The 15,557-nt window shown below is 37.3% G+C and overlaps 1 protein-coding gene across 3 annotated transcripts in view; it reads right to left on the reverse strand.

The window, feature by feature from the left end:
• The window catches only part of CUNH16orf62 (chromosome unknown C16orf62 homolog), a 50,355-nt gene that overhangs the window by 22,200 nt on the left and 12,598 nt on the right, over window positions 1-15,557 (reverse strand). For 2 of the 3 annotated variants that reach the window (XM_017813377.1, XM_017813380.1), the window contains exons 10-24: window positions 13,672-13,768; window positions 13,213-13,260; window positions 12,116-12,209; window positions 11,516-11,593; window positions 11,038-11,160; window positions 10,328-10,374; window positions 8,166-8,277; window positions 7,847-7,963; window positions 7,449-7,502; window positions 6,950-7,030; window positions 6,236-6,298; window positions 5,820-5,905; window positions 4,722-4,802; window positions 2,340-2,403; window positions 330-428 (exon numbers count right to left, since the gene is read on the reverse strand). In XM_017813377.1, the coding sequence (XP_017668866.1) occupies window positions 330-428; window positions 2,340-2,403; window positions 4,722-4,802; window positions 5,820-5,905; window positions 6,236-6,298; window positions 6,950-7,030; window positions 7,449-7,502; window positions 7,847-7,963; window positions 8,166-8,277; window positions 10,328-10,374; window positions 11,038-11,160; window positions 11,516-11,593; window positions 12,116-12,209; window positions 13,213-13,260; window positions 13,672-13,768 (1,244 nt within the window). The remainder of the gene's footprint in view (window positions 1-329; window positions 429-2,339; window positions 2,404-4,721; window positions 4,803-5,819; window positions 5,906-6,235; window positions 6,299-6,949; window positions 7,031-7,448; window positions 7,503-7,846; window positions 7,964-8,165; window positions 8,278-10,327; window positions 10,375-11,037; window positions 11,161-11,515; window positions 11,594-12,115; window positions 12,210-13,212; window positions 13,261-13,671; window positions 13,769-15,557) is intronic. The other variant, XM_017813379.1, reaches the window with a different exon arrangement.

Raw genomic sequence — 15,557 nt, forward strand, 5'->3', positions numbered from 1 at the left:
AGCCAGACACAGTCTAATCTCTCCTAGATGGAGGATTATAGAAGAGAGACCCCAAATTCTGAATGCACAAAAGGGCCATTTATTTTATTAGACATGAAGTCTCCTGTAGGATAGCCTGTTTTCTTTGTTGCAATGATACCATGCGTGCCTGTCAAGCAAGAACTTCAGAGTGTTTAGAGTGATAAAATCAGAGATGAGATCAAAGTTTCCTTTATAAACACTTGATAAAAATACTTTAGACTTATTTTGCCATATAATCTGACCAGGGAATGGGACAACTGCAAACATATCCTGACTTATTAAGGAGATGTAGATAAACTGTGGCTTACATGAATCAGCTGGACTAGAACAGGCTCCAGATTGCAAAACATTGACCTGGCTTCAACATAGAAACTCAGCTGTTGTTCAAAGTCACGGCCAAATGAAACCTGGAAAAGACAAAAAAAAACCTAAATTTTACCACTGTAGGCCATTAACTTTAAGATATATAAAACTGTGTGTGCAGATTAACCACAGATATTCAAAAGTCAAAATCCACATATAGTGGTAAGAAAAAACCCACCAGTAACAACAAAATAGCACCAGGATAATCTCTGTCCTTTTAACCTTCTGCAATACTTAACTTTCAGGGAAACATGAAAGATTTACTGGTGGGTTTTTTGTCTATACAAAATGATGTTCTACTTTACAGACCAAGTATTTATCAACAATACAAAATTTAAGTCCTAGGTTTGTAAAGTGTTCTCAAAACCAGCAGAACTCTCGTCTCTTTATGGAAAAGGGACAAAGACCTCGTTTTGATCATACTTAAAAGGCAAAACAAAAAAAAACCAGAAAAACAGAAATACATCTGTGGATCTGTATTCAAAGTCCTGTAATTTCTGAGGTCCTGAGAAAGGGCCTTCAAGAGAAAATAGCATTTTTCTTAACTAGATAAACCAGAGAGAAAAGTAGGTTTTCCTCGAGTTTGGTTAATAAATACTTGCTTATATAGTATGGCAAAAGCCTGCAACCTTGTATTCTGGCAGGAAAGAAGTCAAAAAACAACCCTTGTGTGAGAACACCCTACTTCCAACTCTCTAGATTTAAAAAAATCCAAGTGCTGTCAGCTGGAGTGTCTCAGCTGTCAATTAAAAGCCTTCCATGAGAAACAGTCTCCAGGCAGTCTATGTTTATGTATTCTATTGGAATTCTTTTCTAATAGAAGTAAAGGTTGCATTATTTATTATTTTTCAAGTCATATGCAAAAGATTTTTTTTTACAAAATTAGAATAAAATTTACATTCAATTCATACAGTGAAAGATCAAAGAAGCTGCACCAGAAAACAAAAGATTGCTTCTCACATTACAGACAACTGTTTTCACCTTTCCTCTATTTGTACAACTGCTGATTCTTGAGTCCCAGTCTCAGGAAAACTCCTCTAGAAATACAAATTTTTCCACAAAAAGACTGACTGTAGGGATGACTGTTACAACTGCTTTTCCCTTCATATTTTAATGTGTGCTGGTTTAAAATTCATAACTAGTCATTTTGCTGCTATGGGATTTCCCCCCCCCCTAAACCAAGACTATCAAGACACATCAAATTTTATTCAATGTGAGAAATCCTCCTAAAGGAAACTATACAATATTATACTGTATAAAAAGCTTAATAAAGCAAAACTATATTAAAGCATATTAATTAGCAAATTATTATAGCTGAAGAAAAAACAACCATCTAGAATTGCAACAGAGAGGACAAGTAGAGATAGAGCCTGTCAGCTGGATGTGAAAGAAAAACCAAGCATTGAGCACATGGTTAGAGAATAAAAAAAGTCTGACAAAGTCTCCCTAAAAAACCCTGACATCTCAAAACAAGAGAACAACAGAAGATTTTATTAGGATAAGGGTTAAAAACTAATTTCAAGGCAAAAGACCTGGAGTTCTTGTGGGACTATTAATTTAATGATACAAATTATCTTATTTTGTAAATTAAGATAAACAGGGATAAGAATAACATACGAGTCATATTTATTTTGTGTTTCTCAAAACTAGTATTGGTTCCATTTAGAGCTGGGTAGTGGAACTTCGTTCAGATAAATCAGTGACCTCTCTGATGCTGTAACAGACAAGATTTCAATGGCTGTTTAACTTCTTTAAAATCCTTGCTATGTTTTACAGGAGATTTACAAAAATAGCAGAAAATACGATGAAATAAACAATGTATGCACTTTAAACATTGGTATTGCATCAGACAGACGGGCTCTGATTCAGCCACACAGGCATCTGTTCCTCGTGGGGATCTCAGGAAAATCCAAGCTCTAAGGTAAACCCCACAGTTGCACACAACTGTCACTCACCATTTTTATGAATCCATTTATCAGAGCTGCTAACATTCTTTTCTCATCCTCAAGTGTTAGTGCACTGGAAGAGAAAATTTGTATGGTAAATTTTAGAATATTACTTATTAAAGGTTCAAATTATACATAATATTTTACATAACGTTATGTATAAAACTGATTTTAATATGAATACCACCCAGTCAACCATGCACCAAACTAAATTCCAAATTTAAAAAAAAAAAAAAAAAAGTAAAAATTGCTAAGAGTGTCTTTAGATCTGCAAAAACTCAGATTTGGGCCTGAGGAGAAGGAAGCTAAGCCAATGTTCTTTACTGCAGCAAACAAATGGCATCAGTCTTGTGTTGCAACATGAGAACTTGAGTAGGAACTGACTCCAAAAGCCTAAAGAAACTAGTAAATCTATTCCTAGAAGAAAGTCACCCTATTTAAGGGGTAAAGTTTTTAAAATAAACTTTAAATAGTATATGTAAAGTGTATTTATTTTAAGAACAACATTAGCTCATTGTTTGGTTTGGGATTTGTTTTGTTTTGTTTAGGGTTTTTTGTTCTAACTAACCTTGCCTTGGAATTTAAAAGATAATTAACATCACCTTCTTACACTGCTGCTTTTTTGATGTTTTAGTAAGAACTGAAGTGATATGTAAAAAGAAGTTTCTTTTCAAGATTATCACAGACACCTATTCTATAGCAAGAGTCCAAAATCTGATTTGAAACAAATTTACATCACATGAAAATCCAGTAAATCAAACCCGTTTCACTGAAAATGGATGAATAAAAAGTTAAACAATTAACTATTACAATTTAATCCTCTTACTATTATATGCTTGGCTCCAGCTTTGACCTTTGGTATATCAGTTACCAATTTCCTACTCAGACACCAGATGGGAAGAGAACAATAGTTTTATTATACAAATTCAGTAAAGGAGGAAAGAAAACCTCAGCATGATTAGCTCATTAGGGCATTGCCAGTCAAAAGAGTCAACTGATGGGCTCTGAAAGGCTCAGAAGGCCTGTAATGAGATCTCCAGCTCAGTTATAGGTTTCCAGTTCAATTCTGAATCAGACCCCTACCAGTCTAAAGGCTGTTACCCTCCAACAGCTGTTATGGGGGTCAGCGAGCCCCACACAATGGGCTGGGAGTTTCCTGAACCAGGATGCAAAAATAGATGCAGGAGTTACTTCAAAAAAACTAGAATTTATGGTGATTTACCAACAGAACCAAGGCAATTATGTACACCATCTTATCTCAGCTAAAGGAACTGCTGGTTTAAGGGATTTTAAAAATCCCAGTAAACTATCAAATTGTTTTGGCAAAACGTCAGAGGCAGCACCAAATAGGGATTGTCATAAACTGCTTTATTTCTTTTCTTAATAAGCTGGTTTAGGTACAATATATTGTTCTATTTAAAGGCTGAAGTGGCTTTTAGTGCAACATACAGTCAAATAAGGTGCTTTCACCCAAAATAAAGCACTCTAGCTGGTATAAATTGGAATTACATGCCAAATATTACTTCCTTATTGGCAATAAATCTTGCATTCATGACCTATCAAGGCCAAGAAAGCTATAAGTTCCTTTGCAGCATCTGCCATACTAAGAGGCTCTGGGCTCAGAGTGCCAAAAGAAACTGTGTCCTTCCAATTCCAGAGGAAAAAAGAGGAGATTTGTGCTCTTGAGAGCATTGTGATTCTGGCTCTATTTTCAATCAGACAAAGATTTTGGTGTGATTTTTGCAAGTTACCTACAAACCACAACATCTTCCACTTTGCACAATGGCTATTGAAACAGTGATGGTGCAACAGGGAACTCAGGATCTCTAACAACCTCAGCTCTCAAAGGCAAGGGGAAAAGTGAAGAGAAGGATTTAGGGGTAAGATATAGATGGTTCAAGAACTTCTCCTTGGTTCTAGCTTCCCCTACACAAGTTCCTGGAGGTCTTCCAGATATTCTTTTAAAGATTTGTAATAGCTGAAAATAGTGGCCCAAAGAAAAGGTATAATTGAGTATGGCAATCTGTGCTTTAGGAGCTACATATTCACTTGAATCTCACAAATAGCTTATTATTCACTGTAGCTCAAAGATTACACTGGTTTCACTCATTAAATATTTTTAAGATTGGATTGTGTACTGTCTCTGCTTCACTAGAAAACTCTACAAAGCCATTGCTACTTTCCTCTTAAAATTCTGCTTCAGTATTTAAAACACAGCAGCAATTAAAGAGCAAATGGAACATGCTGCCACTTCACTGCACAGCTCTTCCCTCACCACTAATGGGATTCATGTCTTCATCCACCTTGAAGCAAACAGCCTCAGAAACATGAAACTACACCAGGCAGCCAAACTCTGCATAAATGATAGTTATTAGTATAAGTTAATCTTACTTCACAGAATCATGCATCGTCTTACAGATATGCAGAAGAGCATTGAGTATAACAGGATCCTTTGTCGATTCCTGCTGATGCCTAGAAAGTGTTTTAGAAAAAGTGATGAAAAATCCTGCTCTGTCAAAATGAAAAACAATTACTAGAATAACACTGATTTCATGCATAATTCCCATCGCCAGCACTGTTTGACACTACACAAGTTTTATATTCATTGGTGAACCAACAGAACTCCAAAGATCACGTGGTTAATAGATGTAAAATTCCAGCAAATGCCAGTCAAGAAATATTATCTTAATACACAGAGCTGTAGTGCCAAGCCACAGAATCTGACTCCTTAAGGGACACAAGCCACAGGATCTGACTCCTTCAGGGACACAGCAAGCCAGATGTGATACATTGAGGCAATCTAAGAACATCAAAACAAAGCAATCCCCGATCTACCAAGATGTAATGTAATTTCTCAGCTACTTAGGGACAGCCAGGAAGGATAAATGTCACGTTTAGGTACAGAGGCACACGTGCAGTGCAGCTCCACTAAGATGATTAAGGGGCCACAGCATCTCTCATATGAGCAAAGGCCAAGGGACAGAAGGCTCAGGGGGCTCAGCACTGAATGTAAATACCTGAAGGGAAGGTGAAAATTAAAAAAAATGTTTCAAGGAACCTGTTAATTATTTGAAAAGGACTGTCTGCCTTTAACAATATTGGAAGATATTTTCGTTTTCTAAGTTCATTTTTAACTGTGGCAATACTCCATTACACCAAGGCAACAGTTCTGTGCTGTCACAGCAACTGGAATGTGAAATAAATTTCATAAACCAACAAAGGCAAAAAAAAAAGCTCAGAGAACAACTATTCTGTTAATCCACATCAAGTCAGCATCAGTACAATTACTTCAATTTCAGCTTCCTTTGTGAACAAACAGTCGACCAAAAGATTAACAAAACTGACAATTTTCTCTTTTCTTTCCCATAGCCTGGAACACCTTCACCAGCTAAATGGCCTGACTCCTATATACTGACTCTTCCCTAGCCATCTTTCAATAAATTTCTCAGACCCTCTAGAGTGCATTTCACTTCAATAGTCTCCACTTACTTAATAAAAGATTCCATAATGCACTTGCAAACCTCCACTCTCACACTTTCCTTCTGGAACATATCCAGAAATGGCAAGAATTTCTCCTGAAAGTACAAACACATAAACAAGTAAAATTAGGTACGTTACCAAACAACACACTAAACCAATAAATATTTATGCCATAGTAACAAGGAAACTCAAAGAATCTAACAGCCTACTGAAAAAAAAAAGTACAGAAAATTGGAATTGGAATAATGAATATTTAAGTACAAGCAGCAGAAAGCTCCCAAAATATTTCTGCACTTACCTACTTCATAAAAAGTCCTCCCATTCTGTGAACTTGTAAACAACCTAAATATTCCACTCAGGTAAATCCTCTTGCAGAAACAGAGCAAAATAGTTCTTAAAAATTTATTAAACAGAGTATTACTTACCACTGAAAAAAGTAGAGAGAAGTCATAGATGTAGGTAATAACTTTCTGAATAATTGACTGCAGCTATAGGGGAAAAAAATTTTAAAAAAAGGGAAAATTATTGTAATGCAAGTTAAATTAAGACTATCCACACATAGTTAGGCAGATTTTTTCAATTTAAAGTCTCCATGTCCTCCAGCTCTCTGCATTAAAAACTCCAATCAAATAAACAAACAAAAAATCCCCAAGTCAGTTTGTTAAATCTTCTTTTGTAGGCACTTTATCTACCCTCCAAGTAACCAGAAAAACCTTCTTCAACTAATCCATATCTCATCTGGCATTTGGTCTCAAGAACTGCACACAGTAATTCACTGAAACCTTAACAATGCCAAGCAGAGATGGATTATTTTATGGTTTACTTCTGTTTAAACAGCCTACCACAATTGTTAATTTCCTCCAGCAAACACCACTGTTGATGTAGGAGTTAACTATTGCTACTCCTAAATACAGAAATCATTCAGGTTTAGCATTGCTCAGAACCGAAAGACTGATGAGCAGGGGAAAAAAGGAGGAATAAATCACAGCATTACAGTGTCCCAGAAGGCTTCCCAAATTACAGCTAGCGTTTAAAAATAATTATTTTGTGGTAAGATTCATCAGTAATGTTTAAGAATTAATTTCATTTAAGAAAATGCACATCAGATTTTTAGAGATTTGGCAAAATAGGTCCTTTACCTGTGGGTAAGCATCTTCAAATGCTCGATCAGGAGTCATGTGTTTGATAACATCAGCCAAAACTGTATTGACCTCTCGCTTCTGTGTGGCGAAAAACAAGGTTACAAAACACAGTAACAAAATCGGCACATAAATCAAGTCACTGAACATCAGTTGAGGTGGATAATTTATTTCCATTTGGAAAAGAATCAGCTTTTTACAGAGCTCTAGTTAAGCCAGGAACTTTAGCCATAGCTCCAGTAAATCCTTACTTAAATTGGTCCATCTGCCATTAAAACAAAAGGCTAAGAAATATGCAGTGCTGCGGAGTGGTGAAGCTACAAAGCTGCATCTTTTGTCCCTATTTCTCTTTCATGAAAGGAAAGACATTTTCTCATTCACTACTGAAATCCTTATATGGAATAGTCAAAGCTTCTCCATCTCTAATACCAAACTGCTAACACAGCCACTTAGTCTGTACCAGAAAAACTTCAAATGAAACAAAGTAATTTTCACTTACTGTAAAATGTCTGCATGTATACTCCACCCACACTTCAGCACAGTTGATATAATCCTAGAAATACATGTGTCTTGTGATTACCAATATTTACAGGGGGCTACAAGAAATACACTTGTGAAAATTATACTTAAAGGAATTAACTCCTGAGGTTAATGATTCATGCAGACTCAGAAGTTGCTTTTATAGAATTACGTTATGTAGAATTCAGCTATGCTTCAGTAGAGCTAAGAAAAGCAGGGATCATATAAAGGTGTCACCAGTCATCACATTTTTTTTGCAGCTCTGTGTATCTAAAAAAGCTAAACAGTGCCATGCTAAGCATATGCTAATTGAACAACTGGCTGCAATTTTTCCCTAAACCCAGAATCAGTAGTGAAACAGAACAGACAATAACTCACCTGTGGGTTCTTCAGCTTTGTTATAACCTTCCAGGCTTCATTTAATATTTGAAGGCGATCGTTTTCAGGAGGATCAGCCAATGCCAAGTTTAATCCCAAGGACCGAAAGAGGAGATGCTGGAAGTTAAGGAGAAGTTTTAAATTAAAAGCAGAAGATGCATGACCCAACACTGCTCTAGCAGGTACACTGTGCAGAAAGAGTCTGAGATCAAACCACCTTTCATCAAGTGATGTGCAAGTTACATAGGCAACTAGAGCACAAAGAACTCTTGTCAGGCAAAAAAAAAGGATTTGTTACAAATTACATACAAAATTTTACCTTTGGGAATCCAGACTCATCACACTCTTTGATCATGGCAATGAAGTCCATCGACCTCGCAGCGATGAACTCTGCTCTGAACGCCGACATCACTGAATTCAACAGCAAAGCACTGCAATGAACACAGCACAGATCAATGCAGCTCAACATCAACTAAAACTTGGCTGTCCCTGCATTTACATTACTCTGAACTTCTTAGACTAACAACTGTCCAGCATCTACTGTAAATTGAAAAGAAAGGGGATAAGGAAGGAAAATTCCCTACAAATCAAGCTTGCATGGGTGAGGATTAATGGTGCATTAGCAAAATAAGAAAACATAAAGCCAACCTGTAGAATACTTGTTCCACACAGGTGTTTTTGGAGCCATCATTTTAGCATCAATTTAATAGAAAGATCAAGCAAACCAGGAGTAGATGACACATTTAGAAACTTACTCTTTTTTACTACAGGTCAGAAGAATACTTAGGGAGGGCAAATCCCCATTGGAATTTTTCTCATTGAATTAAATTACATAAGCATTATAAAAGCCACATTTCTAGCAGCTGCATTGTTAGGATTAAAATAAATCCAAACAGTCACGATCATATGATAACTGGCAATGACATATTTGGACATTTATGATTAATCATTCAGACACGTATCTGTGCTACTATGAAGCCAAAGTCACCAATGGAAGAGTGAACTCACTGCATTACTGTAACACTCAGTTTACTCAGCCATGAGTTAGGGCAGAAGCTTCCTCATAAAACACCGTGCCCTTCACTAGTCTGAAAGAGCCAGTTTGAACACAGGGCAGTTTACCTTGAAGGAAATTCTACAGAGCGCTTAAAATAGCCCAGCACCCTCTGTGTTTCTGCCTGAGCTTTAGTGCTCCCATCACAACTGGACTGGAATTTGCATTTTATCATTAGACAAGTACTTCCAGTTCACTTTGCAATACAGAGAACAGGCTGTCACTTTTCACTTAGATGGTTGTAATGTAGCTCATGGAACATACTGAGATTATTTAAAGATTTATACACTGATGCTTCTTGCTTTGTAATATTTTGACGATCATGAGAAGAAAAAAAACACAGAACTCCACTTTAAAAGAAAGCTACTGTGATCATCTAAACTGGATTATTCAACTGCCCAATAAAAAAGACATGTCCCAAAAACATTACTTTAAAAAAACCCTTCATTATACTCAAAATTTTGTCCTTCCTTCAACAAGCAAACAGGAACAAAGAGGAGGCACCTAGGCCATCTTCACAGTGAGAAATTATAAAAGTTGATTTAAAAATAAGTTCCACAAAACAAACCAACACCTATACAAAATAATTAGTACAACAGAGTATGTGACTTACTTTTATCTGTATTATACACTCTGATACAATACCACCTCCACATCATGTTTTTAAAATCCCACTTCTCCCCCACACTCCTTAGCTCAGTCACAGAATGCTGACATTCCTCATCTAAATTCCTCAGTGGCTGCAGAATTGGGCTGTGCAAAGCACATCATAAAAAAAATAGGTAGATGAAAACTTTCACAGAACTCAGCCCACCTACCCACTAAAATGCAGAGTAGCCCATCAGCAGGACAAACTGCATTCACAAAACTCAGCAAGCACATCCAAAACTTTCAGACCAGCCCATCTTCCTGAACTACTCACTGAAGGTGACTGGCCTGCACATACACTTCTAGGACACACTTGGGATACTAATTTTAATGTTGAAAAAAGCAGTTGCCTAAATATTGCCATCTTCCAAAGGCTGCCAGCTGCTTTACAGCTTCCCTTGCTAAATGCACTTTTGGGCTGACTGTAGCCAGTAGAGGAGAGGAGGAAGGAAAGGGAAGAAAACACAGAAAAATGAAGCACAACCTCAAATCAGAGACATGGTTGATGGAGAACACATTACGTATCCTAAATTTTGGGTTAGGAGCCAGAATGCAGCAACCAAGTTAAACTAATTAACTTTTACTCTACAAGTAATCTACCATATTTTAGAATTCATTTCTGGAAAACAGATGTTCATAATCATGATTTAGTAAGCTACTGGGAGAATGAAAGCTATACTGTGCAACCAAACTGTTTCCAAAAGAGGGAGAGAACTTTATTACAGGGACTCACGGGTACTCTTTACAGACTCCTGTCTTCTACACTGTGCAACACTTACTTGTTCCCCAATTTTTTGCATCTCTCCATCATCTCAGTAAGCAGAACCTGGAAAAATTACATATTAAAATGAGTGATTAGAGATTTTGCAAATAAATTCAGCTTTAATTACTGTAGTAAAGTCTACTAAAAGCTGTTTTAATTATCTTTCCAGTACATTCCAGTAATCCTGCCCTATCCTGCATTTACAACACAAGAAAACCCTCTGGAATAGGTACTTTAATCAAAACCACCATTTTATGAAAGTCAAATTTGTGATCCTTCAGCCATGCCATTACTGCAAGTAATCCCTATTTGCCAGCCAGGTCAGTTATCTCTGGCAGGAGAGGTGAAGATAATCAACTCTGCCAGAGTGCAAACCAGACTGACTGAGACTAAAACAGCCTGTTCACCATGTTAAGCAATTCCAAAGCTACAGTTTACTCAAATCATTTTTATATCTGTACAACAGAAGAAACTAATGAATTCAGGACGTAAAGATTAAACTAGCTAAAGGACAGCAAAAAACAAATAGGAATACTGCCTATGAAGTGGTCAAACTTGGAAGCAAACATTATTCCTGTTCAGAAGACAGAATCAGACAGTCATATGTGGGCTCTTAATACTCACTTTTACACCCATGTAAGTACTGACTGCGAGGCTTTTAACAGGCAAAATTAACTCTTCACCACAACACTTTCTTTAGCATCAAGCATTACCCTGCTTACTTACTTCTGGAGCATGGTATGCAATACACTGCAAAATCCAGTCTATAGCAGGAGAGTATAGGGTCAAATACAAAGGCATCTCCACACGTTGTCCCACCAGCTGGTTCTGAACCGTATCCCCGTGTATCTGTTGAAATAAAGGATGAAAATATGTTGCTGTGAAAAGGTATTTAATGGGAGACATGATAAACTGGCCAAAGTTTGAATATGACTGGAAATGACAACAGAGAGTATCACAAATATACACATATTCTGAAGCATTCCTTGCAAGCTCAGAACAAATATTATTCAAGTCTGGAAACATGCAGAATAGAACAGTTACAACTTATCAGAACGTATGTAAAATGTCCCATACTATATCTGGATACAGGCAGACCACCAAATCTAGATTTAAGAACTTGAAAGACTTTTAAAAAGTATGTAGCAGTTTGTCTAAGGAGTGTTTTTATCTGATTTTGCAAATAACCCCCCTATTTGCTTACTTGTTTAAATGTTAGAAGAAAGTCAAAAAAATTTTTGTTCAGGCTTTCTTTGAGTTGTGGTGCCACTTCCATCCCAACCTGTATTAAAAGAGAGAGAAATATTTTATCAGCATCCATCACCTTTGACTCTCCTTCAGCTGTAAGACAAAACCACACTTTCTGAAGGAATACACCAAAGTCACACATATCAAATTAACAAAGAGCATTGAATCACATGCTTTTGACTATTTCCTAGTTTACTATTATAGATACGTTCACTAACAACTACCCTGAGGTAGTTACAGCTGTGTTTAAACATGATTATCCTAACATCAGCTCCAAGTATCTGTAAGCAGTGATGAAACCAGTGTCTATCCCAGCACATTGCAACAGCCTATTGTATGCAGAGAGCCTACAGCACCACATAAAATTATTCTTATTATAAATACCAAAAAAAAGATTCCCTATTCTTAAAACAGAAGAGCAATTATTTTTTTTTTGTTTGTTAGAGGGGACAGGCTGCTGACCACTTCAGATAAAGGCAGCAGTTACAAGAAGCAGTGGCAGTTCTAGCTGCAGTAAATCTCTGATACAGACCAGAAGAGTTAAATGACAGCCTACCCTGCAAAGGTATGCTCTTGCATAGACTGCAACCAGTGGATCTCCAATTCCTCTAATCATAGCCGTTAACCGCGGGAGACATTCCGAAATCCCCCTGTTAAGATTTTTTCAGAAAAGAAAATGAGCTTTAACAGCCAATAACAGAATTATATCACCTATCAATAACTTCAGTAGCTGCCTCGTAGGCTCACAATTGAGCATGAGTTACAGAAACGCTTATCAAAGAAAACACTTCATTTCTTAAGTGAAATTTTATGTGTACAGTAACATATATCCTACACTCAAACTGCAGTATTTGCTACTACGAGTAAAGCAAATACAACTAAAAAACTCCTCCTCTAGTTTGGAGGAGCAGCAGAGCTATGGAAAGGCTGCAACTCAGTGTGAGAAAAGCAGCCACTTAAAGCAGAACTGGCAGTACTCCTTGCATGTCTCATTTTCCCACAGGTCCTTTTTGACAGAGCTGTACCTGTGCCTGGAGATGGGGCCCATCAATTCCAGTAAAAGAACTGCTTTCTAGGGATAATAAAGTTGTCAGTATAGTAGCAATTTGGCTTACAACACTCATTTCAAAATATAACTGAAGAAGGACAATTACATGGGAAGGAACATTCTCTGCTCAGCAGCTGACACCGTTTGGCAACACATTCAACTTATACCAGGGTGTTCAACAGATAATGGTTCATTGCTCCTAAATGATTTCTCCAACTCGGTCTCTACCAACATGGCATATCAATATTTTCCTTTCAGTTTTCTATCCTGTTTTTTTTGCTCCACTCCTCACCTCAGCAATCTTCCTTTCCTTCCACCATCTGCAGGTACTGGTTTTCAATTTGCATTGGGATTTGTGACATCCTGATATCACCATTATACATATATTCCAGAACTGCAAGCATGATTGTGTTTCAAATCGTATCACAGTTCAATTTGAAGTTTTCCATGGTATTCTCTTTAAAAATTCCAAAACCTCTCAGTACTGCTTCTTCTCAGATATACTGAGACCTTACCCACCATTAATCACAGAATTCTTATGCTTAACTCCTTGAATTATTTCCTAAGCCTGTTCACTTCCTTCCCATACTTAACATTATTCTTACGTTTTGGACAGGAACTTATTGCACTTCAGTATTGCTGCTTCCACATAACTAAGTTGAAGCCAAATTAAGGAACAAAACTAAGATGCACACCATTGAAAAACATGAAACAAACATATACCAACTACATATTGAACAAATTGTTTCAATGCATTCTGCAATTAATCTCCCCACATTTTGCTGATTTTTACAATTTATCTACAAGCTTCTGTTTCAAAATTTTTCATACATCATCTCTATTTTATTGCTGCCACACTGCTCAGAGCCAATAATTAAGCATTCAGTTTACTACAAAACGTGACTCAAAAGCACATTCAAAACAGACAGCCTGAAACAAAGAAAACAAAGCCAATATAAACATCAGATACTGTGGGTTTTACTGAAACAAACATGTTCATTTTTGAGAAAGTGTACGGAAAACCCACACTCACACACTGGAGAGTCTCATTTGACAAAGGATACAATCTGGGAATGAGTTCTCTGATTGAAGCAATCTTGAAAAACCAGTTTAAGCAAGTTTCTTTAGCCGTATCGTTAACACTTTCTGGAGAAAAGTTATCTGGGGAAAAAACCAACCACCCAGACATAGTTACATTCTTTCTGGAAACAATTTGCTTTTCATTCTAGATTTAAAACTGTATTCTCTCTCCCATCAACAAAAAATTAGGGGCAACCATAACAAACTAGGCAATACATTGGCTTCTCAGTTCTCTTGAGCAGCAGTCAGAGCTGAGTACACAGCAAGAAGGGGGAACAGAGCTTCCATCTTGCATTAAGTAACATTTCAGAAGCTGAAGTCAAGCACTCAATGCCAATCTCAGAACTGCTACTGAGAAATCCCACCTTTCTCTGCTTTCTCAAAAGTAGAAATTGTTAAAAATGGAAAATACAGGGCATCTGTAACAAATATATGTATTTATACATCTGTAACAAACGCATACACATAGAAGAGATTTAAGCACTCAGATTCTTTGTTTTAAAAGGTTAATATAATTTTTAAATGATACATTGCCTACAAGAAGTAGGAAATGCTAAACACTGACACAACACTTGTTCTTGTACACAGTACGTGGAACACTGCAGTGCAGTTCTCTCCCCTTGAGCTCTGGGACTATTTGTGGCAGCTGCCAGCAGGGAAAAGCTGCCACCCCGAGGTGGAACAGATGGGTTGGGGGACAGCACTTTGATCAGGCAGGCATACAGTGGCATGGCTAACTGCTTCCTCTTTCTCAAGATTGCTTGGAACAGAAGGCAAAATTGGCTTCTTGGGATCAACCCAGGTTTGAGGCAAGATGGTTGGGATGGATGGGTCCCTCTTCTCTCAGTTTTAAAGCTACATAAACAGCTTCTGCTGTGAATGTCTCCTTATCCACTCCCTGCGAAACAGGTTAAAATACCAGTGCTCTCCCACCCCTTCCCCCAGAAGGTGAAAAGCCCCTGCTCCACAAGAAAGTTTCCAACTTCCCAGATGAGAGAAGCCACACATTAGATGCTGACTGAGTACAGGAAGATGTTCTTTCTCACCTAGGACCTCAGGAATTCTCACCCAAATTTGTTTCGTTTGGTTCCCAAGGGAGAGCCTAGAGATTAGGCCTGAAATACGCAGAGATTTGCACTGCTGTGCACAGCCAGCACAGCACAGATTTTCCCTATCCCTCCCACTTTTCTAGCTGTTTGGGAAGTTCCCCCCAGCAATGCCTCCAGCAGCTGTTTAGCTGCAGCACGAGCTCAGTTCTCCAGAATGGAGGTAACTCTGCCCAGAAATCCTGGTGTGCTGTGGGAACTGTCTGCCTTCATTAATAAGAACAGTTTGTCAGGTCTGCAATAACCAAATTTTATCTTAAATATTTTCTGTAAGTTTATTTCAAATTTCAATATTTGTTGGTTTCAAGCTTCTGGTTCAAATCCTATGGATTTAAATGCAAACTAATGGTACTGTTGCTTTGCCAACTACAGAGTAAGAATGTTTCATATTTCAAGGATGTGCACTTAATGCACTCCAAATTGCAAGGAAATGCCTGTATTTCCATGGAATGTTTCAAAGTCTTGCTAAAGAGGTTCTTCCATATACATTTGTACTGTCAGTATCAAATTAGGTCTTTACACTGTGTTGGAACTTCAACTGAAAAAAATAAAAAGGGCCCAAATTAGAAAGATTAGGCTAGAAGCAGCCTGCTGCTTTTTCCAAAATTCTTCCCTAATTAAAGCAAAACTATTAAGTTTCCAATGTAGCAACAATATCATCTACTTACCAAAAACTGAGGACCTCAGCTTTGCTAAATTTGTACCATTAACTTTAAGCTACTAAAATGTAGTACCTTCAGAAAAAAACATATGCTAAGAGGAAA

This window comes from Lepidothrix coronata, unplaced genomic scaffold (assembly GCF_001604755.1).
Source record: "Lepidothrix coronata isolate B3197 unplaced genomic scaffold, Lepidothrix_coronata-1.0 Scaffold41, whole genome shotgun sequence".
Taxonomy (NCBI): domain Eukaryota; kingdom Metazoa; phylum Chordata; class Aves; order Passeriformes; family Pipridae; genus Lepidothrix; species Lepidothrix coronata.